This window comes from Leptodactylus fuscus, chromosome 3, assembly GCF_031893055.1.
Source record: "Leptodactylus fuscus isolate aLepFus1 chromosome 3, aLepFus1.hap2, whole genome shotgun sequence".
Taxonomy (NCBI): domain Eukaryota; kingdom Metazoa; phylum Chordata; class Amphibia; order Anura; family Leptodactylidae; genus Leptodactylus; species Leptodactylus fuscus.
Genome location: NC_134267.1, coordinates 191,501,124 through 191,528,638, shown reverse-complemented (window position 1 = coordinate 191,528,638; position 27,515 = coordinate 191,501,124). Strand labels below are relative to the sequence as shown.

The 27,515-nt window shown below is 43.3% G+C and overlaps 1 protein-coding gene across 1 annotated transcript; it reads left to right on the top strand.

Annotated features, from left to right (window-relative positions):
• On the top strand, window positions 1-27,515 carry HDLBP (high density lipoprotein binding protein). The gene is made up of 28 exons (XM_075268948.1): window positions 1-125; window positions 9,295-9,361; window positions 10,690-10,790; window positions 10,872-11,026; window positions 11,249-11,464; window positions 14,573-14,779; window positions 14,888-15,103; window positions 15,280-15,486; window positions 15,579-15,686; window positions 15,785-15,889; window positions 17,128-17,206; window positions 17,876-18,015; window positions 18,536-18,640; window positions 18,733-18,846; window positions 20,447-20,533; window positions 20,636-20,767; window positions 20,857-21,075; window positions 21,768-21,989; window positions 22,426-22,644; window positions 22,728-22,872; window positions 23,655-23,803; window positions 23,904-24,008; window positions 24,092-24,226; window positions 24,332-24,475; window positions 24,794-24,973; window positions 25,440-25,556; window positions 25,896-26,030; window positions 26,318-27,515. The coding sequence occupies exons 3-28, from the start codon at window positions 10,715-10,717 to the stop codon at window positions 26,450-26,452; spliced, it is 3,852 nt and encodes a 1,283-aa protein (XP_075125049.1). The 5' UTR covers window positions 1-125; window positions 9,295-9,361; window positions 10,690-10,714; the 3' UTR covers window positions 26,453-27,515.

Below are 27,515 nucleotides of genomic sequence, written 5' to 3'. Positions count from 1 at the left end.
CATCCTCTGGCTGACGTGTCGCGGCTGATGACGTTCCTCTAATTGATAGGCTAAGCCTCATTCTATATAAGCGCTGGACGAAGCGGCCGACGCTTTCCCCGGCAGTCAGCGGATCGGGACACGGAGTGAGTGTGAGGGAGGGGGCCGGGGGAGGGCTCGGGGCTTCTCGGTCTAGCACAGCGCTGTATGTAACAGGGGGGTTATGGGAGCTGTAGGGGGGTACGGAGTGTGTTGGGCAGGGAGCGTGCCTGCTACTGCCTACGTGGAGTAGTAACGCTGGGCTGGATTGTGTGAGGCTGGGACAGTGGAGCAGCACTTGTCATTGACTGCTACGTGTCTGCATCTTCCCAGCGCCCTGCTGATGTGTCCTCTACACTCTCCGCTCTGCTACATCTCCCCCTTCTCAGCAGTCTTTATGATCACATCCCCCATACTTCTAGATCTGGCCAGTATACCCCCCTCCTGGTAGCAGCTGGACTGCCCCAGCTCCTGCACCCCCCTATAACAGTCACCTAACTCCATAGATCAGTCTTATCCTTTACACATGTACCAACAATATTTTCTTAAATTTCAACAACTCATATTTTTAATTAAAAAAAACATAATAATCCCTTAGTAATTGTCTTAGTTCTTGATCTGCCGTAAGGACATGACCTATATGTCTATACAGATGTGGTATTGTGAGTTATTACTCGTGACTCCTCAGATTATCAGCTCACTATTCAGATAAGCGCAAAACTTGTTTGATAACTTTTCCCAGCGATCACTTGGGGAGTTTCGCCTAAACTTAATGTTTACTGATCCTTCACGGGTGTATTGGGATAGACTAGACTCCAGGGCAGTCTGATCTGTTCGATAATATGGGCGATGGGATCACCAGCACTTCATGTTGTGACTTTGTTCCCTATTGTTTTATAATAAATTGTAACATTTGTTGTTTAGTAACTTTCCTCCAAGTGTTTCATTGTATCTCTTTCCTGGCAGCTGCTAGAAAGTGGCATACACTCCATATGGGACAGTGTGTTGGGGCAGCAGGAGTTAATAGGATGGCAGGCGTGTTTGCTATCTAACATGTGAATTGCCCAGCAGTTTATTTTTCCTAATGAGTAACCTGTCAGTCACCTGGAGAGGTGGGGGTTAAATCCTGTAACTTGCAAGTAGCAGAGGTTTAACCTGGGCCTGAAATGGTGACGTTGGCATAGAATGAGGCCTGGGGTGGGAGGGGTATGCGAGGGGGAGGTGAAATCCTCCTAATCCATCTCCAGTCAGCAGTCTATGTTGCAATCTCTGCAAGTGAAAATCTGAGTGGACTCACTGGCTGGGTAACTTTAGTTGGTGACGCACACTATTCTTCTGCGGAGATAGTGATACATTTGAGTTCTGGAGTTCATATTCTTGAAATGGTTACTTTTATTTTTAGCGTTATTTTTGTGTGGAGTAATATCTGTATTTCACAAAAAGAAAAAATGGCCGACCTGCAACTTGCAGAATAGTTTTGTAGCGCAGCCAACTCCAAGCATGTGCTGTAGAGTGAAGGCTGCAGGCCAGTGTAACACTAGGGGCTTATAAACCTCTGGATAGAAAGTAAAGGGAGCAGAACTTGGTGGACACAGAAGTGTTTAGAAAGCAAAAGATAGAGGGTTTGCAGAAGTTCTTAGGTTCATCCAATAGCCCCTTAACAGCTTCTCATGGCCATATCACCGGTGAAATATGGGCCTGACGTTTTCACTTGTGAACATATGTTGTCATACAAAACCATATGGGGCAGTGTATTATTAATGGGAACGCAGATGTGTGTTAATAGAAGGCTTATAATGTTATGAATATTGCCACAATGCCTGGATGCTTTTGATGGAGTTTTGCCATATCTTGCTGGACTGAGTCAACTTTCTTCTGAGCTGTTGATAACTTTAGAAATTTCTTTTGCCTTTTAGATTAACTTTTTTTTGTCTTGATGCTGACGTTGAGATTCCTTTAAAACTGATGGCTGTAATAGGACCCTTACTATTAGATACTCATACAGTTATGTACATAGCAGAGGGATAAACTTTCTTCCAGGATGTCACGCATGACTTGGGGTCTACACAGTGACAGAATGTCTGTTACTGTAGTTGGGTAGGAGTGCTCCCCCCTTTATGTGCAGAAAGTATAAGATGAGGGTTCATATCTGGTTAGGTGGGGCCACTGTAATAATAAAAAAATTGACTGATCAGACACTGCAGATGTCTGCAGAAAGATGCTGACAGACATCTGCACATAATTTATGTGCTAAATTTAAAATCTGCAGGAACATATGCTAAATGAAGTGGAGAAAAGATACAAGGTGACACACGAGATGTAGTCAGCTGATGCTTAGGTTTACGGTATATTCGGACATTGTGGTTACAACCCTTATACCCTTAGAGTTTGGTCTTGTCACATCAGCTATTCTATCTGTGAGCGGTAAATCAAGGCCTAGATATATCGTGGCAGTACACGTGTGCCGTTGCTCTCGCAGTACTAAAAATTAGAAATGTGTGGTATAGACTTCTACAGACTACTGTGCCCTGTCACACAGGGGAGGGGGGGTGTCTCCTGTGGGGTGCCCCCTGGTCCTAATCTACATTACTTGTCACAATATATAACATTTTTACAAGGATATCACCAGCTACTCCCAAGTCTGTAGATTTTGCTCAGTCTGTACGGTTGGTTCTCTGCTCCATAAACACACTTCCTTCTGAGTTCCTACTCTTTGCGAGCACATTCCTTAATTCCAGGCATTCTAAGATCCAAAGGAATCTGTATGGCGGGCTGTGTGTGATAAAGCCTGGCTAGTAGAATCTGTATAGACGTGCTTCTTCATTAGCATGTTGGCTTGTTGTTTATGCTGCTTTGCCAGTGATGTAGTAGATCTATAGTAGACCACGGTTATATTATGCTTATGATGTTACTCATTACTTTGTATACTTCTGTTGAAAGTTATTGTAGCTGCTTCACTTAACTTTTAACCATATGACAGTAGCAAGAACATTCCAAACAATTTTATAGCAAAACTAACTTGTGTAAAGTTAGATTTAATGTATACAGAGAGGACGTCACTTTGATAGTTGCAGACACAAAGTGGTTAAACCGATCTAAAGAACATTCATGGTGTTTGCTGAGCTGGCAGGGAGCTCTGGCCCTTTAAGTTGTCCCCTCCCCCCATACCGGTAATACAGGCTGTGCTGAGGTGGCAGTACAGAGGGGCCTGTCCCTCCAGCCTGCTCCATGCTCTCAGGCAGTGTGTACCTCCTTCTCAGCACATACACACCTGCCAGCTCTGGCCGGTGACAGTGATCCTCGCTGATCCCTCGTGCGCACTACACAGCAGCTCTTCATGTTAACACTTCCTCCTCACATGTATGACATGAATCCGCCTACAAATCAGTGTCGCTTTTACAGCTGACTTGTTATTGGACGGTTAGAACAAGGCAAAGTTAACTTTTTTTTCTCCCTGGGGGAGGACGTAGTCTGTGAACTTATTGTGCTATAAAGTGTTACGGTTAAAGTGAATATATTTGCAGCACATACTAACCCCAGGACAGACTTTTATCTACTTGTCTTATGGATTTTAAGTAAGCACGCAGTTAAGAGCACTTTAAGTCGTGTGTTATTACAGCTCTTCGTGAACGCTGGCGCTAAATTGTTCCTAATTCTAATCTTTATTTGCAAAGTAATTATGGAACATCTGCTGGTGTAGACTGGGACGTATGCAGATGGAGCAAGCTGGAGGCTCAGAAAGTATAGGAATGCTCTACGCTGTCAAGTTAGTGCCATAACCTTTGAACTGTCATTACCTTTCTAAGAGCATGATGGACTTTGGGATCTGCAGGGTTAATCTATAGAGCAAAGGTTGGGCTCACCTATTTTCAAACCAACAGAATAACGTCTAAGCCGCTCATAAAATCTTTGTACTGCTGTGTTTCAGAGTATCTGTTTTTAGCATGGTCTGCCGTTTTAGTGGTCGTCCTATAAACTTGACTGACAAGCTATACTTTGCAGGATCTTGTGGTTAAACCATCCTAGTATTGTCTTTGTGGTTACCTTGTGTACAGCACCAGACGTGGCCAATTGTGAAGTATAAAGGTAGCCTTAAGAGGTTATATAGTAAACCATCCAGCCAATAGCAATCTGACATGATTGTTCTATGTTGTAACAGAAATAAGTGGATGACAATGAAATACCTTTTAGAACCGTTTTTCTTTAAGGAGTTGGGTTTTGTGCACATGACCATAGTTTTTATATAATTGTGAACCCATTCATCCCTATGGGCCTGTAGTTATTGTGTTCATGTCCTTGCCATATATAAGTGCCGCAAATTATGAAGTCTCCTATTCATGGTCATGTTTGCAGAACAGACAAGCTTAGGGGATCATACAAGTCTTTGTGAATGACATACTGACATTGCAGTTTGCGGACAGTAAAAACCACCACGGTCGTGTCCATGTAGGATCAGTTGTGTATTATCCTTTGTTAAAGAGTTGCCGTCTGGTCTGTTCTCCTTGCCCAGAAGACTTGCAGAACCTGATTTTTATTGAAGACTGTGACTGATCATCCATTGGATGGCTTACTAAACTTCATACCACCACACCATATGCCTCTATGACCACGGTATTGTTTCATGTCATTTGTTTCAGTATTTCCCATAGACCATACAGCAATCGTCAGAAAATGAGATTACTTTTCCATAATTGTGTAAGATTATATTCACATGGCCTGTAAATATCCTATTATCTAGGCTGTATCATAGTTGCAAATGTTGTCCCAACTACCTTACAGCATCTCAAATTTCTCATCTGGATGTATTATGGCCATGAATCCAGCATAAACAGCACCACAGAAGTGAGGCGCTTTCCTTACTGTATTATCTGTGATTTCTAGGGGTTTATTACTGTATATACTCAAGTATAGGACGAGTTTTTCAGTACAGGTTTTGTGCTGAAAAAGCCCCCTCGGCTTATACTTGAGTCAAGCAAAAAAAAATAAAAATTATTTTTTGGGGGGTGGGGGTGTCCATGACCAGCCACAATAGTAAGGTATAGAATCTCCCATAAAATAGTGAAAAAAGGAAGCTTTAACAAAGTAATATAAAAATATAAATAAGAGTTCTAAATCCCTCCTTTCCCTAAAATATATATAAAACTAGAAAATGACTGTGAAACACATTATACACATTAGGTATCCCTGTGTCTGAAAGTGCCCGGTCCACTGAATATAGGGGATCTGCAGTGCTCCTGTTCTGTCAGGAAGGGGTTAATAGGAGCACTGCAGATACCCTATATTCAGCCAGGCTGAATTTCAAGTGTGTGTGGGGGGGGGGGGGGGGGGGGGCAGACAGACAACCAAAACACCCCCTCCCCTTCCCCAGCATCTACTGCACTCAAAAACTCCGACCATTTTAATTTTTGAAATTTTCCAGTAGCTGCTGCATTTCCCCCCCTCGGCTTATACTCGAGTCAATTAAGTTTTCCCAGTTGTTTTTGTGGTAAAATTAGAGGCCTCGGCTTATATTCGGGTCTGCTTATGCTCGAGTATATACGGTACTTTGGCTTTTCTCTCTGTATTGAGTGCTAGTCTTGAATTGTGTGGCATTCTGTGTACATGGACCAAACCAAAGTAAACACTAGGGCTTATAGCCAACTCCAGGGATTAGCACTTGGGGACTGAACGTTACAGGGGTTTACCTGGGGGAGTGGGGGTGTATTTATTTTAGTATTGAATATAGCAGTTCTGCTTACCTCCACGAATCCACACGGGCCTACTTACCTCCATGGATCGGCCTGTCCTTTGATCTGTGTCGGCGGAGGGGAGTAGTAATGTGCTTTTGGTTATATTATTGAATATAACTTAGTTTTATGGAATACCCCTCTGAGTGTAACACCAGAATACAGTGACATGAAGGATCAGCACTTACCCATTTTTATGAAGATCAGTTCAAAAGACACAATGCGTTTCGAGGTAACACGGCTTTTTTGAATTGTGGATACCTTTTAAGAGACTTTATCGCTCTAATGTAGTCATGTGGTAAACCATGTGCCTATGACACCAATGACTGTAGAATGTACAAATGTAAAATGTTAGCCGACAGTGGGATTGTTTCACCTATGTCTGTCACTCTTAGACGTCTCTAGACAGGGGACATCCTAGGTGATGTATTTTTTGGCGTTATTGCTGCATAGTCTACCTTGTACTATACTGTGACATAATGTTTTCCAGACAGTTTGTTGTATTGGCACAAGATCATTGAAAAACAACAGGTCAAGGACTTGCATTTACTACAACAGAGTATTTAAGGAGTAAATGTCATTCCAGTTTCCCCGTGAGGTTGCGAGTGCTACGTTCTCTCTGTACTCCAGGAGAGGACGGTCAGTAGCTCTGCAGTGATGCTGCAAGGATCTGTCTCGCGTGTCGTGTGCAGCTCTTGGTAGCAGAACGTTACCTTGGTTATCAGAGATCCTGTAATAGTAGGACGAGTTGTGACTGTGCACTGTGTTGCGTGCAGATCCTCCTATTCGTCCCTTGGGGCCTCCTCCCCACACAAGAGGCCAGGAGCACATCTGGATCGGCCCCACCAGTGATTTGCAGCCCTTACATTAGATGCTCTGCTTGTTTTCTAGAATTATTTAAAGGGCCCTCTCTCAATATTGTGGATTAATTTAAGTGATATTAACCCTTTCACTCTTACACATTCAGAAGGGCGGATTCCAGATGCCTGCTCACATCTGTTATAACTTAGGGAAACCCGTCTTCAGAAATGGCCGTCAACAGGATGTGAAATTGTACATTGAATAGATAGAAGCGTGAATTGTATTAGGGGACACAATTCCTATCCCTCATACAGAGCGGTGTCCTGATGTACCCACATCTATTTTTACAAAGTAGCCCAGGCACAATTGAGGTATATACAGTATTATGATGATCCACGCCAGCTTGATCACTATTGTATTGCCCAGTAGATGCTGAAGACCATCTTTAGAGTATAGTCATATGTGACAGATTTTTTTTTTTTTTTGGTTGAAATTTCTACAACTGAAAGCCGGTTCTGTTAATATTGGCAACAAGAACATGGATTTCGGCATTTTCCATTTAGATTAGTAGGATTGTCACAGAAATTCTTGCAATCAAATTCCTACATATGAATATGTCCTGAAAAAAACAGGAGGCGCTTCTTGTCAGTGGTGGTCTGGACACCCTCCTATAAAAGCAATGGCATACATATATCGTTTTAGATACATCTTATGCAGACATTTTTCTAAATGTATGAAGTGAATCACAGGGCTGGGTTTTTAACATAGACAGCACAGTGCTTAGTGAATGGGTGTATGGTCTGGTATGGGAATTAATTAGATATTGCAATAAACTAGATGTAAGGCCCCACATAGCGAAGCACAGCAAACCCCCCCCCCCCCAAAAAAAAAACAAAAAAAAAACAAAAAAAAAAAAACACCACAATGTAGAAAAAAAAAGCTGCAGAGAAGCATCATGGTTTTTTCCATAGCTTTTTTTCATTGCAGTTTTGCAGTGTTCTCCTCTGGACTTTCTGACCCTAGTATACTTGTATGGAAAAGTCAAGCGGGTATAATTCACAAGTGTTTTGAAAACTCAGCTTTTCTGCTGCAGATTTTTATTCTTCAATGTGTGAATACTATCCACTTTACAAGTACTGTAAATGCAGCGTTTTCTGCTGTGGTGTTTCCATGTTGTGTTTTTGCAATATGTGGTCTCAGCCTGAAGGAGTTTTCTGTTGTTTAATAACCTTTTTGCCCTTGTAATAAGCGAGAAGCTGGGATGTGTGAGAAAACCTTCCCCAAAATGTCTATGCAGTGGTTTGTAGGGCAATGTAAAGGCTTTCCCACCATGCCTTTCATGTGATCTAATGATATGTCAGATTGCAGCAATATCACTTTCCTTCTATATGCAAATGAGCTTAGTAGTGCAAGGGGTAAACCTGTGACTCCTGGCCCACCAGTTTCAACTGTTTGGGGTGTCAGACACACGCACCGTACTGTCTCTTCCTGGCCACAGCATCCAAGACAGTACTGTACATGTGCCATAGGTAAATATGAGATCTGGCACAGTAGAGACTAAGGCTCCTGCAGGGGGTGGGAATTATTTGGATTGTTGACGTTGGGGGCAGCTAGAGGAAGCTTAAAATGGTTGCACCAGTAGTCACAGGCACGCCCCTGGTGCATCCTGCAACTTGCTATGATCTGAGCACAGGAAAGGTATGCTCTGAAAGCTTATGCCTTGCGCACAAATAATGCTGCATATGGATAAATCCTAGTGTTAGGGTTCCTGTAAGCATTATATAGTGTCCATTCACATCAGTGGGTTGACTGTAATGCAGGACAGGTCCTCCCAGAGTAAGATACAATTTACACACACACACACACACACACACACACACACACACAAAAAGTGAGTCCCATATTGGGTCTCACAATGTACATTTTTCCCCTATCAGTATGTCTTTGGAGTATGGCATGAAATCCATGCAACGTACAAACCCAGGACTTGAGCGCCGCAAGGCCCCCGTGTTGCCCCGAGTAAGTTGTTTTAGCTGCATCTTACACTAGCTATTAGATGACTCCCTAATGGGGTCATTGAAAATGAGGTGAACTGGAAAACCCTTTAACTTCTCATTGGTTTTCGCTTCATAAAAACTTAATAGACATGGCGGAGCAAGGTAGACTCATACAGGAAACCTTGTGATAATAACTCCTTTTCATTGAAGTCATTGTCATGTTTTCCTGCCGTGGACCAGGAAACGGTTGCTTCAGGAAATGTAGGGACTGTGCAGCCTCTGAAATCATACGGATTGCCATAGTAGTGTTTCCATATGCGTACACATGAGTAACGTCCTTCCCTCTGATTGTCAGACTTGTTGGACCGGTCTGTTTTCTTCTTTGTGGAAGTGTTGCTTATTTTCTCCTGTGTACATTTGTCTGTTTATGACCTTCCTAGTTGAGCAGATTGATGATGATAAAAATACCATTTGGTTTTTGTGCTACTTATGTCACTGTTCGTGTTGCTAAAGGTGTGCCGCAGCAGCAGTGTAGTGACTTGGAGGCTGTTGTTGTCTGGACCTAGGAGTATCTTATTGTCTTATATTTGATCTTTGAGGTAGTTTGGACATTTTAATACCCTGTATATTGAAAAGTACAGTAAAATATGCAGAATTTTGTCTTTTAGTGTCGATTTTTCTCTGATACAATGCTATTTGTAGACCTTATCTGTATGTGTACTGACGTCATTTTTTTTTTTTCTTTCTTGCAGAAGCTGGCAGGCTGATAAAAGCGTTCAGCTCACCGGACGGACTTTCTGGCTTTTGACCCTTTAGCTGGTAAGTTTACTCTTCCCTCCGAGATGACACCTGAGATGACAACTTGCAACCATCATGGTAGTCAGTTCCTTTGTTTTCAGTCCTTCAACCACTGGCAAACATCTGGGAAGAGACATACAGTGGCTGCGGCAAAGGAAACTTAGTACAACATGGCAGTGTTTCAGATACAAAACAGTCCATACAATATAGGGATAGCTTGAGTGGGGTACCAGGCCGAAGAACCCATATGCCATAATAGGGAATCTACATATGAAATGGTTTACTCATATTGGTGGAGGCATGATCAGTTAGATGGCAGATTTTATTAATTTATCAGATTATTAATAAATGTGACTCTTGATATTCACATTAACTTGGTGTAAGATGCAGCCTGTAATGATAGGAATGAAAACTTACTGGTGAAAATACCTCCTGGCCTTGTCCTAATTCCTGAAATAGCTTAATAAAAGGTGTGGGGATGTAAAGGAGCAGCTATCTTGTCTTTGAACTTTTCTTCTTAAGTAGGTTTTTACTACTCTGTACTTGCCGCAAAAATCTAAAGCATATGACGTCTGGTTTATCAGGTTTAGCAAGGGAAGGCTTGGTCCCCATCATGAAGCATTGCAGTAACACTTGTATTGGGCGTCTCTATTCCACTTCTTTTCACTCAATCTTTACATTTGGCTGAGGTCTTAAAGAGGACCTTTCACTGATTTGGGCACAGGAAGTTCTATGTACTGTTGGAAAGCTGACAGTGCGCTGAATTCTGCGCACTGTCGGCTTTCCCGATCTGTGCCCCGGTTAAAGAGCTATTGGTCCCGGTACCGTAGCTCTTTACAGTCAGAAGGGCGTTTGACAGTCGGGTATGTCCTTCTTCAAAACAGCGCCTATAGCGCTGTACTGTGTGAGCGGGGAGGACCCCTCCTCCTGATAATACTCATCTATGGACGAGCACTGTGAGCGGAGGGGGCGTTCCTCCCCGCTCACACTGTACAGCGCTATAGGCGCTGCTGTGGAGAAGGACGTTCCTGACAGACTGTCAGGAACGCCCTTTTGACTGTAAAGAGCTACGGTACCGGCACCGATAGCTCTTTACCCGGGGCACAGATCGGGAAAGCCGACAGTGCCCTGAATTCAGCGCACTGTCTGCTTTCTAGCAGTATATAGAACTGCCTGTGCCCAAATCGGTGAAAGGTCCTCTTTAAAGGAGTTTGACTTAAAATTGACCTATCCTTTATGCCACCTCTTTACCTTCAACAAGTTACATCTAGAAAGCTAATGGTACTTTATATTTTAGAATGGGATCTCCATTGCTTTTCGCACATTAAGAAATGACTTTATTGTTGCAGTGGTTACACGGATTTGCGTGGGACAATGAGCTCGGTGGCGGTTCTTACCCAGGAAAGCTTCGATGAACATCGTAGTGGTCTGACCCAACCAACGGTCAGAGGTTGGTGAATTGTCTGTTTACTCCTCAAACCTTTCTTCTTTTAGGAGTTCAATGCTCAACGTTTTTGACTTCTCTTTACAGTGGCAGCCATTGGTTCTGAGGAGGAAAGTGATCCACCCACTTACAAAGATGCATTCCCACCCCTCCCGGAAAAGGCTGTTGGCAGCGAGACCCCTTCTGAGCCTGCAGGTGCATGGAGCAAAATTCGGCCTATCAAGTCTTCCGTTATCACTCAGGTTGGTTGACTAGTAGGTTATCTTTTACTGCAGACTTTGCATTCTTATGATGGACCTTCCCTCTTCCTACAAAGAGAATAATCTATGTGGGTGTTTGTCCATTTAACCCATGTATGTCCATTGGAACGTAGACTGCATTAGCCTCTTCAGTCTTATAACAAAAAGAATTTATACCAACCCCAAAATATCTATTCTCAAGTATTGATGGTTTTCTTCATCTAGGTGTTCCATGTCCCTCTGGAAGAGCGTAGATACAAGGACATGGCTCAGTTTGGGGAGGGCGAGCAGGCCAAGATTTGCTTAGACATCATGCAGAAGACTGGGGCTCAACTGGAACTTTCCCTGGCCAAAGATCAAGGCTTGTCTATCATGGTTTCTGGAAAACTCGATTCTGTAATGAAAGCAAGAAAGGAGATAGTGACACGACTGCAGACCCAGGTAAGATGGTGCTCATGTCACACAGGTTAATTTGTAGTCCGCTGGGGAGTGTAGTTGTGCTACCTCTAAGGGGAAGGCTTTAGTGGGAATAGGCAGTATTTCTGGACCTGATGCAGTTTAAATCCTCTTCAGATTAATTTACCAGATCTTTGGGGACACTTTAATGTTGTGTAGATCAACAGACTTTTCTGCCAGTGTCTGGTGTCAGGAGACTTGATGTGTCCCACGTGTTGCGTATCGAAGTATGGGAGTTCTTGTTGTGAACATTCTAGTTTGTCAGGCTGCCTACAGCTTGTATCTGCTACTTGTCTGTCTTTTAGTTGGAAATTAGAGTAACATAGGTCATGTTTATCCGTGCAATGTAAATGCCTTTATATTGTCACTTTCGGTGGTTCACAAGTGTTAAGACAGTCTGGAGTGAGTTCAAAAGCAATGGGAAATGAAGAAGGGCATTATGCTGCTCCTTCCTGGATCTACTATGGTGATGTTAATCCAAATAGCACTGTTTGAAACCAGTCTTAGAGTTATAGGGTTATTCCAACCTCTGCAAATCACTGCCGTGATGGGAGTAACTGCCCCTAGGGTGGGTCATGAGATCAGCTGAGCAGCTCAGTTCTACGCTGTCCCCATAGAGGAGAAGAGAATGGTCGCTACAGAAAAGGCATGGCACAGCTGAGCCATTCTGTCTCCATAGTTTTACAGTCATGGAAACTTCGTAGCCAGATGTACTACCTCTATGGGAATTATAGGAACCTTGTAGAGCAGCACTGCTTGGCTGCTGGTGGAAGCAGTTATTGCCATCTTGTCAAAATGGGAATAACCCTTTAAAAGAGGCTGTAAAATTCATCTTGGTAAATTTAAAGGGATCCTATCATTGGATACCCTTTTTTTCTGACTAACACATAGGAATAGCCTTAAGAGAGGCTATTCTTCTCTTACCTTTAGATGTCTTCTCCGTGCTGCCATTCGGTAGAAATCCCGTTTTTCTTCGGTATGCAAATGAGTTCTCTCTCAGCACTGGGGGTGTCCCCAATGCTGTGAGAGAAATCTCCAGTGCTGCCTCCATCTTCTTCTGGAACGGCCTCTCCCTGTATCTTCTTCCATCCTGGGTTTCAATCTTTTAGGCTTTGGGCCTCGGGCAGAGCTGACTGTGCATACCTGGGCCACAAGAAAATGGCCGCTTACACCAGCTTACTGTGTAAGCGGCCATTTTCTTGTGGCCCCGGCATGCACAGTTGGCTTGGCCTGAGGCCTAGAAGATTGAAACCCAAGACAGAAGACACAGGTTTCTCCAATGCTGCTCTCTTGGAGACACCTACAGTGCTGTTTGAGTGCTGGGGACCACCCCCAATGCTGCGAGAGAACTCCTTTGCATACCGAAGAAAACCCGGATTTTTACCGAACAGCGGTGCGGAGAAGACTAACCTTTCTTAAGGCTATTCCTATGTATTAGTCAGCGACAGGGGTCGCCTAAAGTCAGGGGTCCTCAAACTACGGCCCGCCGAGGACATTTGTCTGGCCCGCCGCATGTGGTCCGCGCACCGTCTACATCGCTCACTAATGGGAATCCAGGATTCCCCGTTAGTGAGCGGATCGCTGCTTTCAGTTGTATGTGCAAATGCACATACAACTGAAAGCTGTCAGTTTAGGCGTGCGACCGCGGCCTACACGGACGGCAGAGAGTGACCTCTACCCAGACGCAGGCGTGATGACGTTAGTCATCCCGCTTGCAGTCTGAAGGAGGAGGACGTGCAGCGGCTCTTCATGGGTAAGTATGATAGTGTGTTTGTAAGGCGGGTAGGGGTATATATGTACTGGGGAGCATATAATAAAGTGTGGGGGGTACATATGTACTGGGGAGCATATGATAAAGTGTGTGTGGGGCACACTGAGGAGCATATCATAAAGTGGGGGGTGTAATGAGGAGCATATAATACAGTGGGGTGGGTGCGTACTGGGGAGCATATAAAACAGTGGGGTGGGTGTGTACTGAGGAGCACATAATGGTTTTTGCGTGTGTGTATGTTGGGGGGGGCCGTACTGAGCAGCATATAATACTGTGTGTGATGAATCTACAGACGTGGCAAACTGTGCACAGTTACTGGTTTACGTGAGGTATATTAATGATGGGGACCAAAAATTATTTTTTGGTTTGGGGTCACCGCAACATGAGGAACTGTGTTCGGGGGTCACGGCATTAGAAAAGTTGAGAACCACTGCTTTAAGCAATACTTGCTTGTGTTCCCCTTTGGCTTTTGCAGCACTGAGGTCCTTTGTGCTGGGATCTGTTTATATGTCAGCAGTGGGATGTGCCATATACACACCTCAAAGCGGCAGCCAATTCCCGACTTCAGTCTTGCTGTATACCACTGAAGCCAGTGGTTGGCTGCAGCCCTGTACCCCAAACCTGTCAAGGAGGACTGAAATTCATGGCTGGAAGCATCGGCAGTGAGGATGGGTATAGAGGAATCCATTCCTGCACTTGGCCTAATTTTATAACTACAACCCCTTTATGGCAGTATCTGACAATTTGTCACATTCTTGTTAATTTAGCAAATACACTTAGAAAAGCAATGTACGATTTGGCTTTTAAATAGGAAAATGTCATTGCACATGAATTATGGAGATTTAATGTATGGGTCCATTACATGGCTGGGTGAAGCAGAGGCACTTCCCTTCTATTCACACCCAGCATTAATATTCATCGATTGATTTCATGTTGCAGATGATCCAGCTGTGTTACACAGGGCATAATATACTGGAGATTTTGCTGTGTACACACCACAGAATCTGCCTTTTTGGAACCTCGTCTATCCTCCTAAATTTGTATAAAGTGTTAATGGAGGTGACCTTGTAGGTGAACACAACTTATACCTGGCAAGTTTAGCTGAGCATATACACTATGCCCATGGATGCTGGTGGCTACACAGAGCGTCTTTGTAAAATATTACTTGTGTGTCTTACATGGGCTACCTGGTAACTTTGTTGTTTATTGCTGCCTTCTCCATGGGTAGAACTGCAGACGACGGCTTGATAGCCATAACTCCCAACTTTTATTTGTTGTAAAAAAATAGTTTTTCTTAATGTATGGATTTTTATTTGTTTTAGGCTTCTGCCTCCATTGCTATCCCTAAGGAACACCACCGTTTTGTGATCGGTAAAAGTGGAGATAAGCTGCAGGACTTGGAACTGAAAACCGCTACCAAGATTCAAGTCCCCCGGCCCGACGATGCCAGTAACCTGATAAAGATCACTGGCACCAAAGAGGGCATTGAAAAAGCACGGCATGAGATTCTGCTCATCTCTGCCGAGCAGGTAAGGATACTTTTCTATCTGTTTTTGGATGAGTGGCCCAGGTATTGTATAGTCTTTTTATGTGATGGCTATGGCTTCTTTGTCTTACTCCCATATCTCCTACTTCAGGATAAACGAGCAGTGGAACGTTTGGAGGTTGAAAAGGCCTACCACCCTTTCATTGCTGGAGCCTACAACAAAACGGTAAATGACATCATGCACGAAACTGGAACACGAATCAACATCCCTCCTCCCAGTGTCAACAAAACTGAAATTGTTTGCATGGGCGAGAAAGATCAGCTGGCCCAGGCAGTGGCAAGAATCCGGCAAATTTATGAGGAAAAGGTAAGGGCTTCCTCCTTTACAACGTGTTTTGGGAGCCAGTGGGTAACAGGTTCCACTGTTTGCCTTTTGAAGGTGGTGTCCGATAGATATGCACATCTGGAAAATCCAGTGTGACAGTAGTGCACTATTGCTCCTATAGAATGTAATATTTTTTTTTTTTCCCTATCACTTTGCAGAAGAAGAAAACCACCAGCATTGCAGTAGAAGTGAGAAAATCCCAACACAAGTATGTCATTGGCCCTAAAGGAAATAGCCTGCAGGAGATCCTGGAACGTACAGGAGTGTCTGTGGAGATACCACCCAGCGACAGCAGCTCAGAAACGGTCATTCTGCGGGGCGAACCTGAAAAACTGGGACAAGCACTGACTGAAGTGTACGCTAAGGTATTGGGAGCAGTGTTATACACCCTTGTGATATCCACCAACACCGAAAAAAAACCAAAACAAGACTTGACGCGTTTTCTCTGTTTTCTTAGGCTAACAGCTTCACTGTGGCCACAGTCTCTGCTCCATCTTGGCTGCATCGGTTCATAATTGGCAAAAAAGGACAAAATTTAGCAAAGATCACACAGCAGATACCAAAGGTCAGTAACTGGCTACTCCTATTTGCCACTTGCCATAACACAATCTATGACAAATGTCTGTTGGATGGTATAATGATATCGGGGGGTTCTCTCTACAGGTGCACATTGAGTTTACAGAAGGCGAGGACAAGATCTCTCTCGAGGGTCCGACAGAAGATGTTACTGTTGCCCAGCAGCAGATGGAAGCGCTTGTCAGTGATCTGGTAGGTAGCTTTATTAGTTTGTACTCTCTATCCAGACTGTTTGTGATGCCATTTACAGGATTAACTTAAATCCACTATAAAAAGCTTGTATGAAATGGGCTGGTCCTATCAGTTTTATAGCTTTCATTACATGAATGTTCAGCATTGGCTTTGTGTTCATTTGATCCTATGCTCAGTAGTTGCCGATCTGTATTGGTGACTCTTAAACGTTCTAAAACTCCAAATCACTGAAATTGATGACGGAAATACCAAAACAAAATCTGCAGACGTTGCCTAAAAAGCAGCTTTTCTGCAGCATGAGGCCTTGGCCTATTGGGTTTTTCTATGAAGTGAAGACTGCAGGACCTTTCTCCTAATCCACATACAGTCTTGAGACACTCGGGCTGCATGTTAGCTGGGCTGGTGTGGTGGATGGCGCCCATATTCACTTCCACGGGAGCACTAGAGACGGCAGAGTGCTGTGCAGCATGCATTCATGGAAAAACATCATTTATACGCTCTGTCTAGAAAACACTATTGGCTAATAGTAGAAATTATATGCAAAAGAAATGATTGCTTAGGAAGAGGGAAACTAAAATGACATAAAGTAAAAAGGAAAATCTTCTTGTGCATGGTGAAAAGTAGATATATTGGTGTCCTTTTATATAAAACAGACACACTGTATAAGCGTCAGTGATGGGAATGGCAGTATTGCTTTATGCAGAGGCTGTGACCTGTTCAGCTTGGCTTCTTTTTTCTACATTGCACTGTCATGTCAGGTTGTCGGCTTTTGCAAAAAAAAAACCCAAAACCCGGATGAGTGATATTGGTTTAGAATTTGTGCTGCTTTTCCAATGCATACTTCTTGTTCTTTCTATTGAGCCTTTGATGTTGAAATAGGTTAAAATGCATACATTATGGCCCACATGCATAAATATGTGCTTGTTGCCAGTAGAAGCAATATCAAATTTCACTTTAATTTTCAAGGAAACATGGTATGTGGTCTTGGGTATAGACGAGGGAATCTGGACCTTGCTTCTGGATTCTCATCTATGCTGTTTTGCCATCATGGTACCTCTAACCACAGGCCGCATAAGGGACTAGTGGTCTCATTGGTTCCTCAGAGCCAATTTGATCTCTGGTTACCTATGTGCTAATACTAAACAGCCAGGCATAAAGTAAGTGTCTGCGCATTTCATAAAGTTTTCAGGTATGTTCTAGTCTCTTCAGTTCACAATGTTTTTTTTTATTATTTTTAGATCTCTCGAATGGATTTTGTGGAAATTAATATCGACCACAGATTCCACAGACACCTCATTGGAAAGAGCGGGACAAACAGTAAGTCCCTGTACAAGTGATCCTGGACAATATTTGGCACCAGCCTTAGCAATGCCTGGTCTTAATAAGTTTTTGTTTACCATCAACCACTACTGAATATGGAGTATGAAGAGTTGATTCTGATCTTCCACTTCCCATAGCCTAGAGGTGGCAATGCACACGTGAATAGCTGAACCCATTGTTGACCATCTAATGTGTATGGGGAATGTCCTAACTCTACAAAAGCAGACTAGTGATGGAAAATAGGACATGCTGGATTTCAATATGGCCAGTCCTTTGCTGTCACTGGAGATGATCTGGAAGTGCCTGGCAGCAGCTTAATCTCTTGCCACATGCATGCTCATCTGAGCATTCGTGTGGGGATTATCAGAATGAAGAGGCCACAGAACTACTTGAATGCTGCCACTCTCTGTATAGGAAGTTGTCAATGTATCCTAGCTAGGATACGCTAGAGTGTTATCAGATCTGTCCGACCTCTAAAAGAAAAACTTTTTGAGGTTGGACACATCTGATACTACTCTAGCATATTCTAGCTAGGATAGGATACATTTTCTAAATGTCTGTAATTCTGGGTTGTCTTGAGTGACTTTTCTCTCCATAGTAAAGTTGGGTTTTGCAAACTGCACACACAATTTGGGGACTACACACTTACAATGTTGACTTGTTCAGTCAATAGGATAAAGGAGCAGTACAAAGTGTCTGTACGAATTCCCCAGGACAGTGAGAAAAGCAGTCAGATCAGAATTGAAGGAGATCCCCAAGGTGTGCAGCAAGCAAAGAAAGAGCTCCTGGAGCTGGCGTCACGGATGGTAAGTCAAGCAGGAATTCACCTTGGCTTAAAGCGGCTCTATCACTGGGAAAAGTCATTTTTATCTAAACACATGCTTGCATAGCCTTTAGAAAGTCTATTTCACACCTACCTATAGTATGTAGATTGCCACAGTGGTTTCTGAATAAGTCTGTTTTTATTCATACGCTAATGAGCTTCCAGCCAGTACAGGAAGTTCCCAGCAGCCTCCTCTCGCCTATTATCTCCTATGTGTGTGAGCAAACAGGAAGCTGAGTCATCATCAGCAACAGCCTCCCATAGGAAACAACAGGAGAGGTGTGCACGATGTATCGTGCAACAGTCTAATTGGCATATGAATAAAAACGGACTTATTCAGAAACCAGTGAGGCAATCTACATACTAAAGGTAGGTGTGGAATAGACTTTCTAAAGGCTATGCAAAGGTGTGATTAGTTAAAAATGACTTTTCCCAGTGATAGATCCCCTTTAAATAAAAGGCTTTCAAGCCTTCTCTAATGTGGTTTTTGTTTTTTAATAAAGGAAAATGAGCGCACAAAGGACCTGATCATCGATCAGAAATTCCATCGAACAATAATTGGACAGAAAGGTGAAAGAATCCGGGAGATTCGTGAGAAATTCCCTGACGTAAGTCACTCCTAATACAACCTCAATAGATTTAATTGACCGCTACCCAGCAATGTAAAGAGTGAATGTCAATAATTCCAATTTCTTCTTAGGTGATCATTAATTTCCCAGATCCTACCACCAAGAGTGACATTGTGCAGCTGCGTGGCCCCAAGAATGAGGTGGAGAAGTGCACCAAGTATCTGCAAAAGATGGTCTCAGAAATGGTATGGATAGATTTTGACTATTCACTCCATGGGGTTTACTTTTTTATTGCAGTATGTCAAACAGATTTTCCTTTTTTTATTTCTCTTTCCGTGAAGATGAAAGCATTATGCAAAACTTGTAAGACTAAGACATTAGTGATCATATTGAAATCAGAGCCTTTGTTTCAGATTTTCGGTTCTAATAAGAAGACAATGCAGTCAGTCTGTCAGGTTCCAGTGGTATCTAGTGGTGCAAGAAGCCATAATATTGTTATTGTTAGAAGTGGAAACTGAACGGAGTATAAGCTGACCATACTTTTTCAATAAAGGTCAGCCAAGTTTGTCAATTTCTGTGGCATCCTCCAACTATCTAATGTGTATAGGGGCTCACTAATCCTCTTGATGGCAGATGTTGGGGGAGAGGAGGAGCAGGTAGCTGAATTTCAGCTGTTTGAGGTGTCTAGCAGCATTATTCTCCTTAGATAATACAAGCTGTGTGAGCAAGTAAAGAGTTCTATTAATTTTTAATACTGTGCTCTCCCTGTTATTCCTCCTAGAAGTTTTAGGAATAAATTAACTGGGTGTTACCATTCCCTGTGACAAAGGGGTCTTTCACTACACAGCGGCACTGGTTGGAGAGTGTCATTATGTAAGGACACACCACCAACTGGTGACACCCAGCTACACATTTACAAATCCTTTAATGTAGTACACTGTTTGACAGCTGTAGTTTCAGAAAGTTTTGGCGGTACACAAATGAGTGATGCTCTGTATGCCCATGACAAGCCTTAAATAAACCACACAGCATGCTGTAGTTTAAAAAAAATAAATAAATAAATAATAATAATTGTACAAACTGCAGTAAAGCTTGGGTGTTCATGTGCCATGACACGATGAGTGTTAACAAGTAAATGGGCCCAGAAGTTGTCCATGTAAATATTTCTTCAAGACCACCATATGCTGAAAATTTGGTCAGATGGGAAGCATACATGGACTTCACCCAATGTAGAATAATCACATCTACATAATGGACTCCTTACCTTTTAGGGCGGGTTCACACCAACGTCCGATCTCCGTTTTGAGGTTTCCGTCGTCTGCCGACAGGAGATGGAAACCCGGCATTCAGTGTCCGCTGGCGAGTGCCTGTGAGCGTCTTCTGCTCTCCGGAGAAATCGTGTTTGTTTGTTTTTTTTGTTTTTTTTTTAATATACTGGACACAGTCCTGCATGTCCGACTTTGTCCCGTTAAAAAAATGTTTCACTGTGGAGAGCAGAAGACTCTCACGGGCGGTCCAGTTTCTTGGGCAGGAAACAGAAACCTGCACAACGGAGATTGGGTGCTGATGTAAACCTGCCCTTTGTTTGCAATAGTCTATGTAGTAGGTTTTCCTTTTCATGGAAGATTCTTCTGTGTCTTTGACTTGTTTATACCACTGGGTATGTTTGTTAGAGTATCTTACAAATTGTAGTCTGTCATCCAACATGCAATTTTTCTGTATGCTACAGTCTGCCCGGATGACGAAGACTTTAAAAACCATTCGCTAGGCACAAAGAAATGCGAATTGACTTTCTAAACTGGAGCTTTTGTATTTGCATGCATTGAAGGCTTTTCTTTCTTTCAGGTGGAGAACAGTTATTCCATTTCTGTACCGATCTTTAAGCAGTTCCACAAAAACATCATTGGTAAAGGTGGTGCTAATATAAAGAAGGTAAGATGTCTTCCATTGGCAGTGTGTATTGTGTTTTTTTTTTGCTCCTTTCATACTTCAATTTCATTTTCTCTTACATTGTGTTCTTGTTTCCCTGTCCAGATTCGTGAAGAATGTAACACTAAAATTGACCTCCCAGCGGAGAACAGCAACTCCGAAATGATTGTCATTACCGGGAAGAGATCCAACTGTGAGGCTGCACGGGATCGGATTCTGGCTATTCAGAAGGAACTGGTGAGCAGTATTTTCGTTGGTTACATTTGTCGGTCCTTTTAATCTTATATAGGGTTTTCATTCTTTGTCCTTGCTGGTCATTGTTTCAGGCTAATATAACTGAACTAGAGGTCAGTATACCATCTAAACTGCACAACTCCCTTATTGGAGCGAAGGGGCGCTTTATCCGATCAATTATGGAAGAGTGCGGAGGCGTGCACATCCACTTCCCAAGCGAGGGCTCTGGAAGTGATACAGTGACGATTCGTGGACCAGCTCAGGATGTAGAGAGGGCCAAAAAACAGCTGCTTCAACTGGCAGAGGAAAAGGTAAATCTGTCTGTGAGGATTGCTTAAGAGAGGAATCACAAAGCACGATTGTCCAAAAATACAAATCAGTGGTACTAGGAGAGCGTGTCCTAGAGGTGTAGTGTGCGATGTCTTGCGTTTATTAGTCCATTGCTTGCTGTTCTCAGCTGTAAGGTGAGCAGTTGTATAAAACTTGACATTGTGTGTGGAATACACAGTATTAACACATCACATGCCAACTGTTTTGGGAATATTCCTTGGCTTCTAAGTACACTGAGATTGACTTTGATTTCATTTGCATACATTACGGTACAGTCTACAGGGCAATTGTAGCAATGTTTTTTTTTTACTATTGTAGCACATTAACTTGTACTAATAGGAATATCTTACTTTAAAGCTCCTTGCACACGACCGTGGGCTATGTCAGTGTCCGGATAGCAGACAGACCCATTCATTTCTTTATTACACAGATCAGTGTTTGGGGCGGATAGTCCATGCTGCAAAACTCGGGACCGTTCCTGTCTAGTTTTGCGGCCATGCGTCCATAGATACCATTCATTAAATAAATGGGGCTGTACCATTCAATCACGGCTGGCAGCCCGCACACTGTTGTGTGCAATGGGCCTTAAAAGCTAGATTATGGCTGATTTGAAATGTCTGTTGTATCAGACCTTAATTCTATAGATGCTAATAGTTTTAATATTTCGTTCCAGCAAACAAAGAGCTTTACTGCAGAGCTACGAGCTAAGCCAGAATATCACAAGTTCTTAATTGGTAAAGGAGGAGGAAACATCCGCAAGGTGCGCGACCAAACTGGAGCCCGTATAATCTTCCCTACCGCTGAAGATAAAGACCAGCAGCTCATCACCATTGTGGGCACAGAGGAGGCTGTGAAGGATGCACAGAAGGAACTGGAAATCTTAATCAAAAGCTTAGTAAGCACTTTTTAGAGGTTTTCTTATCACTTATCAGACTTACAAGAGAAGCAGATCTGATACTGCGGGCTATCGCAATTGTCTGCAGAAATTGTGGCCTCATCTCCACTGCCCATCAGAAGCTGTGTAACTATCTGATTTCCATCAATTGCAGCATACAAGTAATGGTGTACACAAAGCAGCTGTCAAAGGTTGCGTTTCAGCATTGCTAGGAATCTTGCTTGGCAGAAGTAATCCCTTCTGTATAGATGCTAGTAACGCCACTTTCATAGCACTAGTGAGAGAAGGATTTGCAAATCTTGGTCACCTGTTGGTGGTCTTTTACTGTTCTTTCTAACAAATGAGATCGTCTGCAACTGCAGATGACCTTTGGGCATAGATGTGTCCCCTCCAATCAGATCATGAATACACTTTAATGTTCATTGTTATACTATAGGATAACATCGTTGAAGACACTATGGCTGTGGACCCAAAACACCATCGTCACTTTGTGATCAGACGAGGACAAGTGCTGCGGGAGATAGCAGAAGAATATGGCGGTGTTACTGTTAGCTTCCCTCGTTCCGGTGTACAGAGTGATCGCGTTACTTTGAAGGGTGCAAAGGAGTGCGTTGAGGCTGCCAAAAAACGGATCTTGGATATAATTGAAGATTTGGTGAGAATAAATCATTTTAATTTTTAATCCAAAGAGGTGTGGTAACACGATGGTGATTCTAATGTTTGTATCTTGTGTTTCAGGAGGCACAGATCACCATTGAGTGCATGATCCCTCAACGCTTCCATCGATCCATTATGGGCCCTAAAGGTTCTCGTATCCAGCAGATAACCAGAGAACACTGTGTACAGATTAAGTTCCCTGACCGTGAAGAGAACCCACAGGCGGGTAAGGAAATATGTCTGATATGTGTTATCAGTGGGTTTAGGATCTAGACCAGACCTGGGCAATGTGCGGCCCGTGGGCCACATCTGGCTCTCTGACTGCTTCTGTCCGGCCCGCATAGCTTGTAGAAGTTTAAGGACCTGAGTTGATGTCATCACAGCCTATCACCAGGTTTAGGCTATGACTCGTTAGTGGGCGGAGCCACACGGGACTGTGTGCTTCTGCAAGCTGCCAGCAATGGAGGCTGCTGGATGATAAAGAAGAGAGAAGAGACAGCATGTGTGAGCAGGAGGGAGGACTAGGGGCAGATGTAGGGGGGCAGTTAAACTGAATGCACATGGAGGGGGGACATTAGACTAGGGGAAGATGGAGGGTGACATTAAACTGGGGCAGCTGGAGGAAGATATTAAACCATGGGGGGGTAGCTGGAGTGGGACATGTCTGCCTCTAGTTGCCCCAGTTTAATGTCCCCTCTAGTGTCTGCTAGTTTATACTGGGGCACCAGGAGAAGGACTTAATACCGTGGGACATTTGGAGGGGAACATTATAATGTGGGGACATATAATATACGGGTGACTGTAGGCGGATTATACTTTGTGGGGGCACATGGAAAGATGATTGAGAATGGGCGGAGTCAGCATAGAAGCGGGTGGAGCTAAATTTGACATGTTGCACATGGCCCTCTAGAACCATTACAATTTCTCATGTGGCCCCATGGGAAAATTAATTGCCCACCCCTGATCTAGATACTAATGTTAAATAAACCAAACTCTCTTTTCCATCAGCCCCCAATCCTGAGTCACCAGCCCAAGAGAATGGAGAGGAAGGGGCTGAGAACAAAGTTGCTGTGGACCCAGGCTCCCCTAAGAAATGTGACATCATTCTGATCTCTGGTCGTAAAGAGAGGTGTGATACGGCTAGCGAAGCTCTAAAGGTTTGTGATGGGGGATGGATTTGGAGATGATGATTGGAATGAGCATATTTACCATTTTTGAGCTGATTTATCACACAGCTATTGCCTTCTGTATCTTTAGGCTCTTGTTCCAGTCAGTATCGAGGTGGAGGTCCCATATGATCTCCATCGTTACATCATTGGACAGAAAGGTGCAGGCATCCGCAAGATGATGGATGAGTTTGAGGTAAGGGTTTTAAAACGTCTCAGGGGAAAAATTCACTAGTTTTATTACAGGTCTAATTGTTACGTGTGCTTATCATGTGTTAGGTCAATATCCAAGTGCCAGCCCCCGAGCTGCAGTGTGATATCATTACCATCACTGGGCTTTCTACCAACCTGGATCGCGCCAAAGGTGGTCTCCTTGAGCGAGTGAAGGAGCTGCAGGCTGAGCAGGAGGACAGGGTGAGTAAAGTATGGTGATAGACTTTAAATTGGTTTCCAAAATGTGAATCTTTTAGACTGAGCGATTTGTGGTGGTCTCGCTAATCCTTGGCACTTGTTTTCTAGGCACTGAGAAGCTTTAAGCTGGGCATCTCTGTAGACCCCAAGTATCACCCTAAAATTATTGGCCGCAAAGGTGCAGTCATCAGCCAAATCCGCACTGAACATGATGTCAACATCCAGTTTCCAGACAAAAATGATGAGAACCAAGTAAGCCAATAGATTTTTGTTAACTACTTTCCTACTACTGAAATGCAAACCTTTTGGATTCTATGCACTCCTCAGGTGTATATTGCAGTAATGTACATATGCAGCCATAGTTTCTGCGACTGTAGAAAAGAGACTGAAATTAAGGAGTAGTTCCTCTACCTGTCTGTTTTTGCAACTCTTCCCATTCACTCAAGCGTATGGGTCAGTGTAAATGCCAATCTGTATGCCATCCATTCAGTTTTCACTGACCCATATGCTTCACGTTGTAGTAAGTAAATGTTTGGACTCTCTTAATGGTTCACCTTGTCACTTCTTTAGGATCAGATCACCATCACTGGTTATGAGAAAAATACAGAGGCTGCTAGAGAGGCCATCATGCAAATTGTTGGGGATTTGGAGCAGATGGTTTCAGAGGATATAACTTTGGATCACCGTGTCCATGCCCGTATCATTGGTGGAAGAGGCAAAGCCATACGCAAGATCATGGATGAATTTAAGGTACATGCTCTGACCACATCTTTCAATTTTATTTCTATTTGTTCGGTTGGGGAATAAAGTTAGATGAGGAGCATTCCCCACTTGGGTCCTACGTAGTCTTACAATCTTTTCAGCTGCATTCAAGCTGATCCTACACTCATGTCTATGGGCAGCCTTATCCAATGGAAAGAGAATAGATGTCCAGAATATACCAACAATCAAGTGGAATATAAACATATGGGGTCATTGTGTTGTGCTTGGAGACTGCACTGTTGCATCCTGATTTTCTACTTATGCACAAGCAAGTGATATATGCTGCGCATCACTGCAGACACGAGAAACCTAGAACCTGTTTGGAACATTTCTTCCATTCTGTTTACATGTGGCTTTTATTACTGATGTTACAGGGATAGGGTCTAGGATAAGATTTGGGATTTTTCTGCTTATACATTACAAATACATCTGACTAAACTTACTTTTTGTCTAGGTGGATATTCGCTTTCCTCAGAGTGGAGCCCCTGATCCCAACCTTGTGACTGTGACGGGCAAACCTGAGGATGTGGATGAAGCCATTGATCATCTGCTCAATTTGGAAGAGGAATATGTAGGTTTCCTTTTAATACATACATTGTTTCTGAAAAGGAGGCAAAGGATAAACTGTGAATTTAGCTGTTCCAACGTTCAATGTGGCTGCTTTCTTTGCAAGTGTGACTGTCAAGATAGTTGGAAGAAGTCCAAACCTGATGGATTTTTTTTTTTTTTTTGGCGTGGCAGCTCACAGGTTGTTCGCTTTTACTACCTGTAAGGAAGCAACGTAGCACTAAATCTTTTGCTGTGTCATAGCTAAAGACCTAACCTAAAACCTGGTGTAATACTTATTAGGATTCATTTGTAGTTAATGACTTTAGAATTTTTAATTTTTTTTTTTTTTTTCCTTCTGTAGATGTCTGATGTGGTAGAGAATGAAGTGATGCAATCTTACATGAAGCCACCATCTCAGGAAGAGAACAAGCCCCAGCAATCCAAGGGCTTTGTTGTACGTGACGCTCCCTGGGCAGCAGGAAACAACAATGACAAGGTAAGCCTCTTGCAAACTGATCAAATGGTCAGTAGAGATGAGCGAATAGTATTTAAAACTCTAGTTTCGAATACCTCGCTCCATAGGAATGAATGGAAGCGGCTGACACCAGGGGGTTAAGCTCCGGGCACTTCCATTCATTCCTGTGGAGCGAGGTATTTGAAACTAGAGTTTTAAATACTATTCGCTCATCTCTAGTGGTCAGAGATTCCTAGCACCAACCCAGAGGTGCAAAGAGAAAGGTATAAAATTGGTGAGACTGATGTGTTTTCCTTCCTTTTCCCAAGGCTCCTGACATGACCAGCTCTGAGGATTTCCCCAGCTTTGGGGCTCCAGTTGCCCACAAGACTTCTCCATGGGGCCCAAAAAGACACGGTGGTGGAAAAGGCCTAATGCCTGCTGACATGTCTGCTTCCTGTTAACTCTCCTGTTGCTGTGTCTGAATCACTTGACCTGTCATCTCCTTATCTCCCTCTCCACCCTCTTCCTCTGCCTTCCAGGATCCTATATAACCGTCACTGCTGCAAGGGTTTACCTGGCACTTCTGGTTCCTTACAAAAGATAAAACAAAAAAAATTGGTATTTGCGTTATTGGATAGAAGGAGCCTATGATGCACCTGTCTGCCATAGTGATGCTAAGTGTGTCTACACACCATCAGCTATAGTGGAAGTCCTGTTTTAAGTTGTATATACTGCCACTACAGCCTTTTATTAGTTGCTAGATATCTGGAGTATATGTAGTGTCTGCTGAAACTACTACTCTGATTTTATGGAATTTATGTCTGTATCCAATAGGATCCATTTGGAAATGTATAAACCATTTTGTCCTTCTAGTACCTCTGACCAAACTGTTAGGTGTGCAGCTATACTTGGTGGTCTCACACACGTTACAGGCAATGGACTTGGATGAATCAGACTGCACCTTTAAGGCTATTATCTGTCATTCTAATGTCTAAACTACCACGGTCATTGGCATACTGTCCTGCTACAGTGCAGAATGTATCATGAAGTGCCCTGTAACCCTTTCACTGCCAGAGCCATTTGTGAGGGAGGGATATGCACAAAGGGGGGAGTGTTGAAGGTGTATTTACTTCCCCCTCCTCATCCCCTCATCCGGTTTTATGACATTACAGCTGATCATATTCCAGGCTGTGGAGAAGCCTTGAATTATACACCAGTGGCATCAGGATGGAAACTTACCCTCTGCTGCTAAAGAACAACCTTACCATGAGCTGACTAATGCAATGGATAAAAAAGCCCACCACATCAATAGTCCCGTCACGGCCCTTTCTCTTGTCCCCTTACCTCTGATGCCGGGGGAAAGGATCATACGTTTTTGTCCGGTTTGGGTGGGAGGTAACATTAGTTCCAGGTTTTTTCCAGACCTCTCCTCAGCCCCTTACTCCTTGGACATTTCTACTTACTGTGCCTCAGTATCAACTTCCTGTACACAAAGGTCAGGAAATAAACATCCTCTAAAAGCCA